The sequence below is a fragment of the Schistocerca cancellata genome, chromosome 5 (genome assembly GCF_023864275.1).
Source record: "Schistocerca cancellata isolate TAMUIC-IGC-003103 chromosome 5, iqSchCanc2.1, whole genome shotgun sequence".
NCBI lineage: Eukaryota > Metazoa > Arthropoda > Insecta > Orthoptera > Acrididae > Schistocerca > Schistocerca cancellata.
The window spans coordinates 530,624,665-530,644,896 of NC_064630.1; the positions used below are offsets into that span (position 1 = coordinate 530,624,665).

At 41.8% G+C, this 20,232-nt stretch overlaps 1 protein-coding gene across 1 annotated transcript in view; it reads right to left on the reverse strand.

Moving 5' to 3' along the window:
* LOC126187702 (carboxypeptidase B-like) overlaps positions 1 to 20,232 on the reverse strand; it is a 153,742-nt gene that overhangs the window by 12,780 nt on the left and 120,730 nt on the right. The window contains exons 7-8 of the mRNA XM_049928944.1: positions 16,842 to 16,987; positions 9,080 to 9,136 (exon numbers count right to left, since the gene is read on the reverse strand). Coding sequence (XP_049784901.1) covers positions 9,080 to 9,136; positions 16,842 to 16,987 — 203 coding nt within the window. The remainder of the gene's footprint in view (positions 1 to 9,079; positions 9,137 to 16,841; positions 16,988 to 20,232) is intronic.

Genomic DNA, 20,232 nt, shown 5'->3' on the forward strand with positions numbered 1-20,232 from the left:
ACATTTTACTTGAAAAGTCGCACGCCCGGTGTCGTCGGATAAATACGATATTGCAGTGCCTGTGTTATTCCGAATTACGATGCAAAATTACTTTGGACACGGACGCATATCCAAAGGAACTTTGCATCGTATTTCGTAATAACACGGGCACTGCAATATCGTAAGAGTCGAATGGGTCGGTCAGCAGAGATCAGTGACTTAGAATGTGGACTAGTCATTGGAAGTCACCTGCGTAAGCTACACAAATTTCGTCTCAAATTGTTCACCAGGACACCTATAATAGTATCATTTACTGATTTTGGGAATTCATTTGATTCTATCGACAGAGTAGAAATAGATCAAATAAATGGAGACTTCAGTATGAAAGCAAAATTAGCAGACATAGTTCGTGAACCTCTAACAAATAAAAAGTCTAAACTTACATTTATGTAAGAAATATCTCCGGTGTCAGACAAGGGGGACACGTTTCTTCCTTAACTCCATTTTAGAAAAAAATGTGAAAATGCGGAATTTGGTGCTAAAATGTCCCAACTGGGTTGGGAAAAAATCAAATGGAATTAAGCCTGGCTTTTACCGATGATTTTGCAATACATTAACAAAATCAAATACAGCAAGTTTCTCAAACAAATATTCTTTAAATAACAGCGAAACATAAAATTCATACAACATAGAAACACAAACAGATTAAACTGAGTGAGCTAGTATTTAAATATCTTGAAGAAAACATACAGCAGAATGGACTAGAAAAACGTGCAGTAGATGTAAAAGTCAATAAAATGGAAGGAGCATATGATTTGACAAAAAATACATACAACATGAAATGCATGTCCAGAAACACAAAACTAAAACACTACAGCACAGTTTTTAGATCTGAATCTTCATAAACATGTCAATACTCGACGATGATCTATTAGCCGGGCAGAGTAGAGGTACACAGAAGACGAATTATTAGAAAAATAATGGGTGCAGTACAACCTTCAGGTGGTTATAAAATGATAAGTAATTAGGAAATCTACCAAAACATACAGAAAATATCAGAAGTACTGGCAAAACACAAGTTAACCTTCTTCTTTGGATACTAGGCCTACTACCGAATGTTACAATATTTTTGGAGAAAGGAATCAACAATAACATGGATTACAGAAATGAGAAATGAAGTGAAAGGAAAGAGCATCAAAGAATCGGAAAAAAGAGACGGGAAACTTTATAAAAATAAAATACTAAATTTAGAAGGCAGAAGAAGTAATAAATCGGGAACAGGAATAGAAGAAAGGAAAATACGGGATAGAGATAGGGGAGTACTGGAAAAATAGAAAGAACAAAGAATGAGGAACAATTGAAGCTATTACGGGATCCTAGTTGATCACTACGAGGATACTAAATCAACATTTCTTAAAACTTCCATCGGCTTTTATGCACAATTATGTGCAGCTTAGGAGATCCTTTTTTTTTTAAGATGATGCTCGTCATTAAGATGCATTTGCGTGGGCCATATTTCACGTTTGTTTGTTGTTCCAACATTGCTATCGTCATCATTGCCACCGTGGACTCAAATACTGACAAAATACGTGTGTCTATGAATGGTTCGGGTGTATTTCTGAGAGAACAGAAGACACTAATGATTCAACTTCAAACAAAACACGGTTCATTCATTGCAGCTACTCGTTCAGATTTATTTTTCTCATTGCCAAATGTCCAGGCACAACGATGCTTCTGCTAGTATAGTTTACCTTATTAGTCATAGCTCTGATTTTTCAACATCTCAACATTGTGAAGACAGTAACATTAACAACTGCGAAGAGTATTAACAGAACTGTACATGGTGATGGAAAAAGTCACCATCATCAAAAAATAATTACATGCATATGAATTTAATTCTGTAACCTCACATACATTATTTATAACATACGCTCAGAACGGTTGCTCTGTTCTGTAACACAAGCACGATCTCACTTTGTTACGTTTGAGGCCACTTTGTGGATCACGTTGTCGCTAATGTTCATAATTTCCGTTATGTTAATCTTCAGTTTCGAGTGAGTGCAACCTGTTTTTGTAGACCCTTTCTTTACGGAAACCTCACAACAAGAAGACATTAAACTGGGAGAACGTCGGGGAGGTGATTCTATCACCAAAAAATTCTGTTAAGAAATTAATTGTTTCATTTGGGGTGACAAGTGGCGTTGTCCTACTGCAACCAAGATAACGTTCGGCTCTCTCAAGAAGAGAGATAATCAGTGTAAGGATGTCTTGGTAACAACACTGTTCACCGTAGTTTTTAAGAGGACAGGACCCACAACTCGACAACGCGACACGGCACACAACACTCCAGTTATCTGATAGTGAAAGGTGCTTTCATGAAAGACATGTGGATTTTGTGTTGATTTAATTCTTGTACGCTGAGGTGACAAAAGTCATGGGACACCTTCTAATATCGTGTCAAATCTCCTTTCGTCCGGCGTAGCGCAGCAACTCGACGTGGCGAGGACTTCACAAGTCGTTGGAAGTCCCCTGCAGTAATATTGAGCCATGCTGCCTCTATAACGTCCATAATAACGAAAGTGTTGCCGGCACAGGAATTTGCGCACGAACTGATCTCTAGATTACGTTCGATGGTATTCATGTAGGGCGATAGGGGTGGCCAAATCATTCGCTCAAGTTGCCAAGAATGTTCTTTAAATCAGTCGTGAACAGTTGTAGATCAGTGACATAACAGCTTTGTTTTGGAACAGGAAGTCCACGAATGTCCGCAAATGGGTTCCATGTATCCGAACATAACTACTTCCAGTTAATGATCGGTTCAGTTCTGTGTAAACACATCCAGCGTCATCGTGGAGCCACCGCCACCGCAGCTTGCACAGAGCCTTGTTGACAACTTGGGTCGATGGCTTCGCCACACTCTTCAAATGGTTCAAATGGCTCTGAGCACTATGCGACTTAACTTCTGAGGTCATCAGTCGCCTAGAACTTAGAACTAATTAAACCTAACTAACCTAAGGACATCACACACATCCATGCCCGAGGCAGGATTCGAACCTGCGACCGTAGCGGTCGCTTGGCTCCAGACTGTAGCGCCTAGAATCGCACGGCCACTCTGGCCGGCGCTTCGCCACACTCTGCGAACTAACATCCCAAAGATGTTGGGGCTCACATGCGGTTCCTCTTCGTCGAAATGTCTTGGCTCAAGCTCGTCTAGGGGCTGAACTACACGTGTCACATCACACGCCCTAAATTATTGTGACCCTTTGGTTAAACTGTCTGTCTGTCGGCAAGTTTGCGAAATTGTATGAAACATACAGAGTTAATATAACATATAATAACAGTAACAATAATATCTGCAGCTAAACTAACGACCCATAAATGATGTAGGCCCCACAGTTGCGATTTGGTTAGAATAATGTTTATTCAGAAAGGAAACTAATAGCGAAAGTGGTCGTATTTAGAGTTACTGTTGCACTCGAGCGCATATCCATTTGACACAGTTCGATCATTCACAGTCTTATCGCGAAGTTCGCTACTCCACCTCATTAACTATGCTAAAACTTAAAGAGTTCACACCAGGCGCGCGGCTGCTCACCGCTCAGAGACTAAGTCCCGCGATACCACACAATGCGAAACTTTTTAAGTCGTTTCACTTCCTAGCAACCTAAAGACCGACTGTCCGCTTCCGCGTCTCAACCCGAGCTGTACCCTTTGGAGTCTAGAACAGAATTGTCCACTCTGGTGTCTGCAGCAGAACTGTCCGCTTTCTCGTCTCCACCAGCACTGTCCCTCTGCCCGTCGCCGGCCGCGTTCCCCGCGTGCCGAACATCCTCGCTCAACTGACTAGGGCAGTTTCCTTCCCTGAAGCCGTCCATCTGATTGGCTTTAACTTATTCTACTTTATTCTACATTTTAACATATTTAAATAATCAAAGCTTGACCGCTTTCACGTTCTAAATAAAGTAACAATAATATCCATTACATAATAAAAGTTAAATTCTTTTACATAAAACCAATACAATTTCCTTCTTAACTTTGAATGTCACGGCCAGTAGCCTTGCACCAATGCGCTTTCTGATAAATAAATAAAGAACAAAAGTAGCTATTATGCATTAAACCTTTCAACAAATATTCTATTACCTAATGATTCAATAAGGTGTCATGCTGTCATCGTTCAATGTGTTTTGTGTGGAGGAAATGATGATCTGATGTTTCACTGAAAATACTGTTAATTCAAATTTACTATATCTTTTAAAGAAAAAAAGTTGCAGAACTGATATTTACAATATCAGTCATTTCAACGATGTGCTTTTATATGAAATGTCAATCGTTAAGTTCGACCAAAGCGTTCAGATTTTAGCATTCAGGTCTCTGTTACAAAACTTGTTAATTTCACTTTAACAGTAAATCCAAAACTACTATAGATATGATCAATAATCAAGTTTTATTGGGATCACGATGAAAATTTAAGAAAGATGGCGGATTAAAATTACTGTGTCTTCGTTCCCTGAATTACTACAGAATTAAATAGTTTTCATAAATGTTTCCCTTTATGGCCGATCTTGGGTCCGCCAGATTTAACACTGCTATGACTCCCTGGGCACAAACAGCTCCTACGGGGTTTCCCTATGACGTAGGTTCTCGTCTGTCTCACTCGCACACAACAGCGCTTGGGCTTGATCAGCCTGGTTCATTCATCACAATAAACGCCGGCGAATTTCCCCATCTCGTGGCGAATCTGCGCTGTTTGTGGCACACGGTCCTGATCGACAGAGCTCGTTTCACAATTCCTGGAAAGCTGTCTCTTTCAGTCATATACTTAAATGAGAGCGAAATGCTCATTGACACACACCTCGAACCCTACCATAAGCTCTTACCAACTGAAATCGGGATTTATCTGGCCAGACCACGGTTTCCCAGGCATCTAGGGTCCAACAGATATGGTCTCGAGTCCACGAGGGGCGTTGCAGGCGATGTCGTGCTGTTAGCAAAGGCACCCGCGCCAGTCGTCAGCTGCCGTAGCCCGATATTTTGATCAATAAGTTCCATATTGATTTCTGCCGTTATTTCAAGCAGTGTTGTTTGTCTGTCCGCAATGATAACTCTGCGCGAAAACCGCTGCTCTCGGTCGTTAAGTGAACGCCGTTGGCCACTGCGTTGTCCCTGATGAGAGTTACTGCCTTAAATTTGATATCCTCGGCACACTCTGAATTCCATAACGATTTCCGATTTGCGTCTAGCTCCAGCTACCATTCCGCGTTCAGAGTCTTTTAATTCCCTTGACGCGGCCATAATCACGTCGGAAACCTTTTCACACGAATCACCTGAGCACAGATGACAGCTCCGCCAACGTACCGCCCTTTTATACCTTATGTACGCGGTATACTACCATCTGTACATGTGCATATCTCTATGCTTTGGCTTTCGGAAGCCGGCCGAAGTGGCGCTACAGTCTAGAACCGCGCGACCGCTACGGTCGCAGGTTCGAATCCTGCCTCAGGCATGGATATGTGTGATGTCCTTAGGTTAGTTAGGTTTAAGTAGCTCTAAGTTCTAGTGGACTGATGACCTCAGATGTTAAGTCCCATAGTGCTCAGAGCCATTTGAACCATTTTTTGACTTTCGTCACCTCAGTGTATACTAACTATTCGTGCATGCACTAAGATGAAAATACGCCACATCAATGAAGAAAACACGGCCCATTTCTGGTATTTCATGGGTGTCGACCAATGACCGAAACCATCCGACACCTTCAATTCCTGCACCCACCGAGCATTATATGCATGAAATTTTAACTTCTGAGTCGCTTTCTGGACACTACGATGCCAAATCTGAAAATGACTGGGTAGCCTCCTCAAACTTTTTGGTGATGAAAAGAAAGTCACACCCCAAACAACAGCCAGTTTAGCGTCCGTCAAAACTGGCGGTCTCCTGGTCCTCTTCTTGTGTGCAATTGATCCGCACTAGTAGGAACGAGCGATCAATCTCGTTATTATTGAACTATTCGACACTGCGGCATCAGGATTACGCATTCGTCTTCCCCAACGAACGATTGCTAAAATATTGTTCAACAACGGTATCTGTCGTTTATCAAGCATCGAACTACGCTGTAGTACAGACGTCATGTGGTCTGTATCCGTTATTCTGTGTGATACAAGAAATATTTTTGCGAGGTGCGTCGTTTTTATAGTCAAGTACTAATTAAAGTAAATGCATGTGATGTTAATTCCCTGGAAGCCTTCACAGTTTTGCACAAACTGTTGCCAATAAGTCTTTAGAAGACAAATCATTTCATTGTAATTTACAAAGGTTGCTTTTTAAGTATCCTCTCAGAACTAATTGTTAGACATGTAATGTATGATATTTTCGTTTTTGTTTGAATAAATAATAATTTTTTCGCTCTAAATTTTGTTAGCTCGCAATATGTGCACAAATTTCTTACTTCTCACTGAGCAGCCGTTTCATGGACATTCATTTGAAAACTAAGAGTTGACTGAGTTTTAACTCTCTTACAGTCCTCACACAGAAAGCTTCATTGTCCCATATACGTACACATTTTCTGCAAAACCACAGTTTTAAACTTTGCGATAAATCGCACCCGAGTTTTACAATATTTACTTGCACATCTCACAATAGTTGTTAGAATTCTGCTCTTCCCATGGCTTATTCTTCGCCGTTGTGACCACCAGCATTGAAGGCTGTGGGATTGCTACAGTTATACCACCGTGTTCTTCAGCTTTCGTGCTAAATATTGTGCCGTCACTGAGACTGATTCATACTTCTTTCTATTTCCGCTCGCAATTGAAGGGAATCGACGACCATTCCTCGAAAGAAATATGAGGTTACTTTACTCAGTCTTTGTCGTACTCCGCTATTTCCATTTTTGTCGACGTCCTACTCAGTTGTGGTAAAAGAATGAAAATTAACTGTACGTTTGGAAACGTCCACTTTCAGTAATTTTACATGACAGTGCTTAAACTGACACACAATAATTTTAGCGCAACGCAATCTGACTTTCAAAAATCCCTACAAAAGAATGGCCCTGACTAACATTAAACTATACCTTTCACAAATAACTTACTTCACAAAAATCTTCATTACTCGAACTACTGCAATACAGCGAGCGCCACTATTGCCAGCTAAATAAAAGATTCAAACTACAGAAGGCACTAACTACTGATAGGGATAGTTAGCAAATGAAAGATATTAATAGAGAACAAACAATGTATTTACCATAATAGTCATAATATATATAGCAGTTCATGATAAATTACAAAACTCCGCCATCTCTCTCCCCACATCCAGCTATGCTGGCGGCTCACCTCCAACTGCCCAACGCTATGCGCTGTTAACATCCAGCTGCCCAACAATACAATGGCAGACAACAATGCAAACTAGCCACAGACTGCACACAGCACAGCCAGTGATTTTCATACAGAGCGCTACGTAGCGTTGCCAATAAGAAAACATAAACAGCCTACTTACATAGCCCCCATGCTCCCCACAAAAAAATTTACAAATTGTTTTGGCCAGTGGCCAATAATGATTTGATAAAATTTTTCATAATTACACTAACAAAGATATCCAATGCACACACTTATTGATACAATGTTGGTCAAAAGCTAAAATTTTCTCACAGTCCATAAAGACAGTCCTGATCATTCATCATAATAGTAATTACAGTTTTTTTTCACAAAGTCTCATTAGTAAAAAAAAATTGCACACAGAAGTAGTGGATTTCCATGTAGTCTTGAAGAAGTAGCGTTGCCAATAAGAAAACATAAACAGCCTACTTACAGTTTCGTATATGTAAACTGATTGCCCATGATATGGACAGCAGTATCAGTTTTAATGAAGTCTGTCAGGATGCATTGTTATGATACAGAATCAACCAAACAGTGAAAGTACTTCATTTTACAAAAATAAAGGTCATGAAATGGAAGATGAGTATACATTTTGACTGAGAAGAACTAAGCCTTTTATAAATATATCAAAGTACATTAATTTATTCAGATTTAGCTTCTAAGACTACCTCACATGTAAACGTATTTGTTATTTGCAAGATAAATTCTACAACGGAAAATCCTTCGTCACATGTTGTCGATTGAGAATCCCGAAGCCACTACTGCACGTAAGATGGTCTCCGTGAATACCAACATTTGTTCCATGGCAATGGAAAAATGTATAAAAAGATAGAAAGCTGACAATGTGTAGAGACCACTGAGACATTCACGTAACCTACAGCTACATTATTACAATCCGACAACGGTAATATTGGTCAGTCTCCTTTGACGCACATGTCATACTTTTTTTTTGAAGCGATAAATTATTAATATAAATGTGCAATGAAGTCTTTCCTGAAATTATTTGTCCCTTATAGTCTCCTATGGAAGTGAAACGTGGATGATAAATATTGCGCACAAGATGAGACTAAAAACTTTTAAATTTTTAATTTAAAGGAAGAATTCTCTATATTACACAGTTATTCGGGTAACAGATTAGGAGAGACTGAGCCGAATCAGAGATAAAAGAGATTTATTCTACAATTTAACTGAAAGACGGAATAGGTCGACAGGACATACCTCGAAGAATGATAAAATTGTTAATTTGGTAATGGGGGCAAGTGCGGGGGTTGTTTACGAGGGGGGGGGGGGGGGAAGGCGTATTGTATTTGTTGGAGTAAACAGATTGAGATTTGTGTGTGTTGCAGTATTTATACGAAGAGAAGACACTCACACGAAACAGACTATAGGAAAAAAGTGAAGAATGGTTGTTAAATCTACTCAGTGCTTGCCAACAGGAAACCTAATGCGAACTTCAATAACAAATGACTCTCGTTTACTGTGACGACATAACCAACAGATGAGAAAACTTAAAAATTTGAAATTAGGGAACGTATTTAACAACATTAGCTTTCTCTGCTAGATTTCACAAGAATGACAACGAAGCCAATCTAAATGCCTTTGGAAAACAGAAACACAAAAAATACACAGAATTCAATATGTTAAGGAATAACAACTTAGACGACAATAATTTCTTACTTTTTTCAGATTTTATGATTTTTTTTTATCTTATAGCTGATAGCTATTTAGCTACTTACCAGTTCATCTACGTTGTCAGGATAATCCGTCGTCCAGCCCCACGGGTAAAGAAAGAGCTACAGAGAAAAGAAGTTCAATATATAATTTACAATAATCATTTCATGTATCACTACACAACAACAAAAATTTATGACAGCTGATAGCTGAGAAATGAGGTGCCTATCCTTATATGGAAAATTCTTAATACAATTTGTTATGTTCAAGCTGAAATATTCGTCTCAGGTGTCCAACCGGAATTTTCTTCATACATGGATAGATAGCCCTAATGAACTGAGTACATCAAACAGTTATTTTCTGCAAGGTTGTTGTAATCAAGAGCTATTTTTATTTTTTGCTAGTTATCACTGACGAATTTCGTCTTCTTTATCAGTTTTAAGTAGACCTCCGTAATAGAAAAATATAAAGAGTATTGCCGGTCATAAAATTATCACAAAATTGACGCGTCGTACAGTAACTAACTACTGTAATAACAACAATTAAAACATGATCGATTAATAATCGTTCAGACTAGTATATTATCATATAATTAAGTTCGTTAAATGTTCCATCCAACTGGTATAGTCCTGTACGTACTATGATTTTACGATGTTCTGTAGAGGAACTTAGGTACATGTGGAATAGGGCCTATACCGTACAGTTTGAACACTTATGAACACAATATTGAATTTGTTAAAATAGCATGACTGATACTACACTACTGTGAATAATGGTTATTCAGTGACATTTTTAACTGCTGTTTTTAAACTAAGTGGATTTTGAATTATGTCAATTTTCGTTTTACTTTAAAATCCATTCTCTCTATTTCATTTTTCCATTAATAACTTCAGTACCTCCACTTGATAATGACGAAATAGTCAAACTGACCAAACGAGACGGAAATTTGGAAATTTGTGGTAAGTTCTTATGGGACCAAACTGCTGAGGTCATCGGTCCCTAAGCTTACGCACTACTTCATCTAACTTAAATTAACTTACGCTAACGACAACACACACAACCATGCGCGAAGGAGGGCTCGAACCTCCGACGAGGGGGAGCCGCGCCGGCCGTGACAAGGCGCCCCTGACCACGCGGCTACCCCGCGCGGTGAACGTGATGGATGACAATGAAAAACAAGAGTAAATCAGGCTTGTTGAAAAAAATGGGGTCAAGTAATTTAACTAAACGGAGCTATTAACAACAAAATTGAGAAAAACATTACTGTATTAGGAAAATACCATGTTTTTGTCGTTGGCGTAGTATAATGATAGCGGGTTCATTATAACTACTGTTTCCATTTCCTACAGAAGCTCCTTTATTTAATTCCCAGCAATGAGAACACGTGCCAGTAACTCACATACGAAAATGTATCAGAGATGCACAGGAAATTTGAATAGGGTTCTTTGGGAACAAGCCGACGTAGTTCTAGCGAAACAATACTACAACAGTTTAGAGGAACGGAAGTGTAGGAGAAAGGCTTTGCGACACTTCCACTGGTTCCATCATATATCTCACGTAGAGATCACGTGAATAAGATATGTAAACTTTTTCGTTTACGGAATTGATTATTAACCCATATTTGGGAAATGGACTGTTCGAGTTCTGACCTATTCTATTGAGACAGGGTCTTCTCAGCCAAGTACCAAGAAGCTGGAACGTAGTGAGTCCCACGTGAGAACACTTTGGCAGGGGATTTCGAGTTCCTGGGATTTAGTTTATAACTAAATGGAAAGCTCACTGAAGCCTTGGTCCGAATCGGGACCGGACCAATCGGACCAAATTATTAATTCAGTTCCGTTTTTTTTTTTTTTTTTTTTTTTTTCGTCAGTCTTCTGACGGTTTTGATGTGGCCCGTCCACAATTTCTCTCTTGTTACAACGTCTTCATCTCAGAGTAGCATTTGTAACCTAGGTCATCAATCATTCGCTGAATGTATTCCAGTCTCAGTCTTCCCATGCGTTCCTTGCTTCGCTGATTCCGCAGAGAACCTCCCCATTTCTTACCTTATCAGTCCACCTAATTTTCAGTATCTTTCTGTAGCCCCACATCTCAGATGCTTCGATACTCTTCTTTTCCACTTTTCCCACAGTCCATGATTCACTACCATACAGTGCTTTACATTCACAGAATTTCCTTGCCTATGCTACTCTGCTTTTTATGCCCTTCTTGCATCGTCCATCATGCTTTATTTTGCTTCCAAGCTAGAAGAACTCCTTAACTTCGTCCACTTCTTCATCAACAGTTGTAACGTTAATTTTATCGTTAATCTCGTTGTTGTTATCCCTCATTACAACCGTCTTTCTTCGATTCACTCTCAGTCCCAATTCTTTACTCATTAGAATGTTCATTTCATTCAACAAATACTATAACTGTTCTTCACTTTCACTTGACGACAGCAATGTCGTCAGCGAATCTTATCAGTGATATCTCTTCACACTTAATTTAAACCCACTCTTGTGTCTTTCTTTTATTTTCATCATTGTTTCTTCGACATTGGATTGGACACTAGAGGCGAAATATTGCATCCCTGTCTTACACCTTTAATCCGAGCACTTCGTTCTCGGTCTTCCGTTCTTACTGTTGACTCCTGGTTCTTGTACTGTGTACCATCCGTCTTTCCCTACAACTTACTTCTACTTTTCTCGGAATTTCGAAATATATTGCATCATGTCACATCGTCAGACTCTTTTCAATGTCAACAAATCTTATGTACACCTCTTGATATTTCTTAAGTCTTGCTTCCACTATGAAGCGCAGCAACAGACTTGGCTCGAGGGTGCTCTTACCTTCCGAAAGCCAAAATAGTTTCACTTTTTCTGCAGATCATTTTGTCAGCAACCTCCAAGCATGAGCTGTTAAGCTGAATGTGCGACAGTTCTCATATGTATCTGTCCCTGTTTTCTTCAGGATATTTAGACGATATTTTTCTGAAAGTGTGATGGTATGTCTTCCAGTTTGATAGTTTCCACGCACAAACTTAGATAGCCTTATGATTACCATTTCTTTCAATTATTTTAGAAGTTCCGAAGAAACGTTATCTACTCCTTCTGCATTATTTGATCACAAGTCTTGCAAAGCTTTGTTGAACTATGACTCTAATACTGAATCCCCTATGGCATCCACATCGAATCTCGTTTCTTCTTCTCTCATGTCATCAGACTGTTCTTCCCCCTTGCAGAGACCTGCAGTGAACTCCTTCCCCCCTATCTGCCCTCTCCTCTGCGTTTAATAGTAGAATTCCCATTGCACTCTCAATGTTGACGCCCTTACTTTTTAATTTCACCGAAGGTTGTTTTGGTTTCCCTGTATGCTGAATTAGTCTTTTCGAGTAGTACTTTTTCTGTTTCTTCACATTTTTCCTAAGCCCACTTCGTTTTGGTTTCTTTGTACTTTCCATTTATTTTACTCCTAAATGACGTGCATTGCTGTATTCCTACTGTGTCCCAACATTCCTTGGTTTGTTTACATCCTGTAAAGTACGTGGTAGTTGTTGCCTGTTGCAAAGTTTCTGCAGTGTTGTAGAATTAAAATAACAGGGAAGCATAAATTATATTTTCCAGGGTAATGTGTGCACTAGGAAAAAAAACACATGGATGCTAATAGCTCCACACAATGGCCCCCGCAGTGCTACGAACAAATATTAATAATATGTACAATCCGAGGGTAAGTCGCTATGTGACTCAAAACCAGTCATGGTATCCTAAAAATTTAACTATCACAAAATGCGATTGGTTGTAGCTATTTCTGGAAACGTTTATCCATCACAGTTTCAGTGGTCCACTTTCATAATGAATAAAACCTTTATTTCTCCTAACACCAAAGATTTCTTCGCACATACTTTCCTTGTGACTGTGTTTTTCTGTCCAACTTCTGTGATCGCCCTTTTTAGAGATGTCCATTCCCGTTCAACTGAACTGTCTGCTGTGGTATTCGTCATCGCAGTATGGAAGAATTTCAGGCGCATCTCATCATTCCTCAGTACATCAGTATTCCACATCCTTCTCCTGTGATTTCTGGATGGTGTATTCGCAATTACTAGCTGAAATGTATTGGGGAACTGGATTAAGCTTTCTCCTTTATCATTCCCATCAGCAACTCGATATTCTCCGGTAATTCTTTCTTTTTCTCCTTCCCCTACAAATGCGTTCCAGTCCCCCAGGATTATTAGAGTATCATCTCCCTTTACATACTAAATTCCCCTCTAAATATTCTCTTACTTTCTCTACTTCTTTGTGACGTCGGCATACATATCTGAACTATTGTTGTTGGCATTGGTTTGCTGTCGATTCTGAAGTTAACAACTCCATCACTGAACTTGTCACTATAACTCTGTCATATCTTCGTAACGAACCATATTACCGTTAAACCGTTTTTTGCTGGTGTTGATATTACCCCACATCCAAATGACCAGATATCCTTCTTTTACACTTTAATGAACCTCACTAAACCTAGACTCAACCTCTGCATTTCCCTTTGTGGATTTCCTAGTTTCCCTGGCACGTTCAAATTTCTGACATTCCACGCTCAGATTCGTAGAATGTTACTCTTTCGTTGGTTATTCAGTCTTCTTCTCATAGTTATTGCTCTTTGCTAGTCACCACCCGGAGATCCGAATGAGGGACTAATCCGGAATCTTCTGCCAATGAAGAGCTCATTACACTTTTTCAGTAACAGGCCCCTTGTCCTGTGGATGCATACCGTTGTCTTTTAACGCAGGTATTTCCATTGCCTTCTGCATCCTTATGTCGTCTATTATTGGTGATTCTTCCACCTTCTATAGGTAGTTTCTCGCCATAATGGCAAGGGGATGCTGTGAAACTCTCCGCTCTTCTGTCCTCTAGATACAGGCTCCCAGGTGGATGCCATTTTCCTTGACTTCCGGAAGGCGTTCGATACAGTTCCGCACTGTCGCCTGATAAACAAAGTGAGAGCCTACGGAATATCAGACCAGCTGTGTGGCTGGATTGAAGAGTTTTGACAAGCCCCTTGGCGAAACGAGGATGGCTGTTTACACTGTGAGTCATCGGCCGCCAGTGCTGATGATTTTTACTCAAAATTTAAGCAGTGGTTGGGATCGAATCCCAGACCCAAGCAGTTTTTTGATTGCTAGCTAGAGCATGGGTCTGGTCACAGAAACATATACAGTGTGTTACGGGTATAGATACAGATATTGTGATCATTCGTACGTAAATATATACCAACTTCACTTTATATGGTGTTTTTTGTCTTCGTCTAGCAGTCTTCCCCCAGAAACATCACTTAATTTACTGCCTGATGTTCTCTGCACGGTCGTAAGTGCGCTGTGAAGTGGACTATGTCTGTCAGTATAGACTTCCCATTTGGCTCCATGCATCGACATTTCGGTATCTGACTTGCTACCCAGGGGGAAATAAACTTTAATATCCTACTTGTTACAAACGTTCTTGGAGATACTAACCAACCTGAAAACATACTGCTAGTAATAACTGTAATTATTAGTCTGCAGATGAAGGCAAATGCTGACGTAATGTTGTTCCATACATTGTGATCAAGTCATTATTAGAAATATCCGCACTTATACCTCTAACACGCTGTATAAGTGTATGTTTGTTTATTTATTAATCCATCGATCATCCTGTAATGTTATAAGATGTATCACTGTAATAAAACGATAATAAATAGGTCACTATATACATATGCAGAGAGTATATGAGGATAGGATAGGTGGTCAACCGTAGCCTTGATGAAGGAATAATCATCCTGACACTCGCATGCAATGATATTGCAAAACCTGAATCAGGATTGCTGAGAAGAGCATCCTCTCCAATATACAGGGTGGTCCACTGATCGTGACCGGGGCAAATATATCGCGAAATAAGCATCAAACGAAAAAACTACAAAGAACGAAACTCGTCTAGCTTGTAGGGGGAAACCAGATGGCGCTATGGTGGGCCCACTACATGGCGCTGCCATAGGTCAAACGGATATCAACTGCGTTTTTTTTTTTAAATAGGAACCCCCATTTTTTATTATACACACGTGTAGTACGTAAACAAATATGAATGTTTTAGTTGGACCACTTTTTTCACTTTGTGATAGATGGCTCTGTAACAGTCACAAACGTATAAGCACGTGGTATCACGTAACATTCCGCCAGTGCGGACGGTATTTGCTTCGTGATACATTACCCGTGTTAAAATGGACCGTTTACTAATTGCGGAAAAGGTCGATATCTTGTTGATGTATGGCTATTGTGATCAAAATGCTCAAGGGGGCGTATGCTATGTATGCTGCTCGGTATCCTGGACGAGATCATCCAAGTGTCCGGACCGTTCGCCGGATAGTTACGTTATTTAAGGAAACAAGAAGTGTTTAGCCACATGTGAAACGTCAACCACGACCTGTAACAATTAATGATGCCCAAGTAGGTGTTTTAGCTGCTATCGCGGCTAATCAGCACATCAGTAGCAGACAAATTGCGCGTGAATCGGGAATCTCAAAAACTTCGGTGTTGAGAATGCTACTTCAACATCGATTGCACCCGTACCATATTTCTATGCACCAGGAATTGCATGGCGACGACTTTGAACGTCGTGTACAGTTCTGGCAGTGGGCACAAGAGAAATTACGGAACGATGACAGATTTTTCGCACGCATTCTATTTGGCGACGAAGCGTCATCCACCAACAGAGATAACGTAAACCGGCATAATATGCACTATTGGGCAACGGAAAATCCACGATGGCTGCCACAAGTGGAACATCAGCGACCTTGGTGGGTTAATATATGGTGCGGCATTATGGGAGGAAGGATAATTGGCCCCAATTTTATCGATGGCAATCTAAATGGTGCATTGTGTGCTAATTTCCTACTTAATGTTCTACCGATGTTACTATAAGATGTTTCACTGCATGAGAGAATGACGATGTACTTCCAACATGATGGATGTGCGGCACATAGCTCGCGTACGGTTGAAGCGGTATTGAATAACACATTTCATGACAGGTGGATTGGTCGTCGAAGCACCATACCATGGCCCGTACGTTCACCGGATCTGACGTCCCCGGATTTCTTTCTGTCGGGAAAGTTGAAGGATATTTGCTATCGTGATCCACCGACAACGCCTGACAACATGGCGGCAGCGCATTGTCAATGCATGTGCGAACATTACGGAAGGCGAACTACTCGTTGTTGAGAGGAATGTCGTTACACGTATTGCCAAATGCATTGAGGTTGACGGACATCATTTTGAGCATTCATTATATTAATGTGGTATTTACAGGTAATCACACTGTAACAGCATGCGTTCTCAGAAATGATAAGTTCACAGAGGTACATGTATCACATTGGAACAACAGAAAAAAATGTTCAAACGTACCTAAGTTCTGTATTTTAGTTTAAAGAACCTACCTGTTTCCAACTGTTCGTCTAAAATTGTGAGCCATATATTTGTGACTATTACAGCGCCATCTATCACAAAGCGCAAAAAGTGGTCCAACTAAAACATTTATATTTCTTTACGTACTACACGAATATGTAATAAAAATGGGGGTTCCTATTTCAAAAAAACTCAGTTGATATCCGTTTAACCTACGGCAGCGCCATCTAGCGGGCCAACCATAGCGCCAGCTGGTTTCCCCTTTCTTTGTAGTTTTTTCGTGAGATATTTGGCCCGGTCACGATCAATGGACCACCCTCTATACTACTCATAGGTTTGCAGGGTACACGCAGACATGCAGACGTAGTGACTAAACCCCTTGCTCTCCATCGACGTGGGCAATGAGAGGTCTCGCGAGCGACACCTACCTGTCCATAAGAGTGCAGGGTGAGGTAGAGGCTGATGGAGTCGTTGTTGGCCCTCAGGAAGGCGGCGTGGTTGCGCGCCTCTGGCTCTGAGAAGGGCGAAGGTCCAGCGAAAGTCTCCGAGCACGGGTCGGTACTGGAGCCCTCACCTGCGCCACACACAATGCTATATAGGTACAAGGCGAAGCTTTTAACTAAAAAACTTATCTTCCACTGCCGATCCATGAAAATTTTCCCTAGTATTCCTGCTATCATGAAGTGATAAATGAACATCATGATTTACGTTGTTTCCATTTATTTCTGTATGTTTTCTCCAAATAATGCAGACAATACGTAGAAGCAGGTCGAGTTCTCAGGTAAAAGTTCTCCTCCACGTTCATACGAAATGGAATACGCTATACACCAATTAACAGAATTAAGAAACGCATATCTACCTCCCTTCTGTATCTACACATAGAAATAAAACACGTATGAGGTCCCGTCAAAGAAAATCCACCCTCACAACTTGTTTGGTATTATTATCTAAAAATACACTCCTGGAAATTGAAATAAGAACACCGTGAATTCATTGTCCCAGGAAGGGGAAACTTTATTGACACATTCCTGGGGTCAGATACATCACATGATCACACTGACAGAACCACAGGCACATAGACACAGGCAACAGAGCATGCACAATGTCGGCACTAGTACAGTGTATATCCACCTTTCGCAGCAATGCAGGCTGCTATTCTCCCATGGAGACGATCGTAGAGATGCTGGATGTAGTCCTGTGGAACGGCTTGCCATGCCATTTCCACCTGGCGCCTCAGTTGGACCAGCGTTCGTGCTGGACGTGCAGACCGCGTGAGACGACGCTTCATCCAGTCCCAAACATGCTCAATGGGGGACAGATCCGGAGATCTTGCTGGCCAGGGTAGTTGACTTACACCTTCTAGAGCACGTTGGGTGGCACGGGATACATGCGGACGTGCATTGTCCTGTTGGAACAGCACGTTCCCTTGCCGGTCTAGGAATGGTAGAACGATGGGTTCGATGACGGTTTGGATGTACCGTGCACTATTCAGTGTCCCCTCGACGATCACCAGTGGTGTACGGCCAGTGTAGGAGATCGCTCCCCACACCATGATGCCGGGTGTTGGCACTGTGTGCCTCGGTCGTATGCAGTCCTGATTGTGGCGCTCACCTGCACGGCGCCAAACACGCATACGACCATCATTGGCACCAAGGCAGAAGCGACTCTCATCGCTGAAGACGACACGTCTCCATTCGTCCCTCCATTCACGCCTGTCGCGACACCACTGGAGGCGGGCTGCACGATGTTGGGGCGTGAGCGGAAGACGGCCTAACGGTGTGCGGGACCGTAGCCCAGTTTCATGGAGACGGTTGCGAATGGTCCTCGCCGATACCCCAGGAGCAACAGTGTCCCTATTTTGCTGGGAAGTGGCGGTGCGGTCCCCTACGGCACTGCGTAGGATCCTACGGTCTTGGCGTGCATCCGCGCGTCGCTGCGGTCCGGCCCCAGGTCGACGGGCACGTGCACCTTCCGCCGACCACTGGCGACAACATCGATGTACTGTGGAGACCTCTCGCCCCACGTGTTGAGCAATTCGGCGGTACGTCCACCCGGCCTCCCGCTCAAAGTCCGTCAACTGCACATACGGTTCACGTCCACGCTGTCGCGGCATGCTACCAGTGTTAAAGACTGCGATGGAGCTCCGTATGCCACGGCAAACTGGCTGACACTGAGGGCGGCGGTGCACAAATGCTGCGCAGCTAGCGCCATTCGACGGCCAACACCGCGGTTCCTGGTGTGTCCGCTGTGCCGTGCGTGTGATCATTGCTTGTACAGCCCTCTCGCAGTGTCCGGAGCAAGTATGGTGGGTCTGACACACCGGTGTCAATGTGTTCTTTTTTCCATTTCCAGGAGTGTAAAATATTTTCTACGTCTTTCGGAAATAGCTAAGATTTGCGAAGTAATTGCAGCTATGTTTTCTCCTGACATCTTTATTCTCTTTATCCTGAAACCCTTTCAAAATCAGTTTTCACTTTCCCTTACTGAGTTTTCTGTGGTTTGCGGTTCTGACTGTTGATTCGCAAACGGTTTCAGATTTGTCTGGCCGGAATTATGCCAGCCAGGAAGCGACTTATTCACATGGGAACTGGAAAGTATTCTGTGTCAAACGTAGATTTTTGTTGGTGTCATTGTCATTATTATTATCAGTCCTTGTAGCTTCCGAGACTCTTAGTTTCCATGCCACTTTATTCTCCTAAAGTTCCTTTTTTGGGGGGGGGGGGGCTTTACCCCCATATGTGCTACTCTCTCCTTTGATCCACTCCTCGGTCCTACCCCGTGCAAGTCAGTGTTGCCTGTGGGTTTGGTACCATCGGTAAATGAGGCTGGCAATTCGGGATCTGAATCCAGATTCCAATAATCTGTTTCCGACACTTCATGGGGAGACTCTGCCTAGCCTTCGCGTGGATATCTGCCGTTGACATCCGTTTATTCGTCACAGTAGAGCAGTTCTACGATCTTCTCGTGGAGGGACTCGTGCCTACACTTCTTGCCATGCTGCATTAAATACGTCTCGTCCCCATTCGTTGTGCATTCATTGCACTTCAGCCAAATACAGGGTGTTACAAAAAGGTACGGCCAAACTTTCAGGAAACATTCCTCACACACAAATAAAGAAAAGATATTATGTGGACATGTGTTCGGGAACGCTTAATTTCCCTGTTAGAGCTCATTTTAGTTTCGTTAGAATGTACTGTACTTCCTCGATTCACCGCCAGTTGGCCCAATTGAAGGAAGGTAATGTTGACTTCGGTGCTTGTGTTGACATGCGACTCATTGCTCTACAGTACTAGCATCAAGCACATCAGTACGTAGCATCAACAGGTTAGTGTTCATCACGAACGTGGTTTTGCAGTCAGTGCAATGTTTACAAATGCGGAGTTGGCAGATGCCCATTTGATGTATGGATTACCACGGGGCAGTAGACGTGGTGCGGTACGTTTGTATCGAGACAGATTTCCAGAACGTAGGTATCCCGACAGGAAGACGTTCGAAGCAATTGATCGGCGTCTTAGGGAGCACGGAACATTCCAGCCTATGACTCGCGAGTGGGGAAGACCTAGAACGACGAGGACACCTGCAATGGACGAGGCAATTCTTCGTGCAGTTGACGATAACCCTAATGTCAGCGACAGAGAAGTTGCTGCTGTACAAGGTAACGTTGACCACGTCACTGTACGAAGAGTGCTACGGGAGAACCAGTTGTTTCCGTACCATGTATAGCGTGTGCAGGCACTATCAGCAGCTGATTGGCCTCCACAGGTACACTTCTGCGAACGGTTCATCCAACAATGTATCAATCCTCATTTCAGTGCAAAT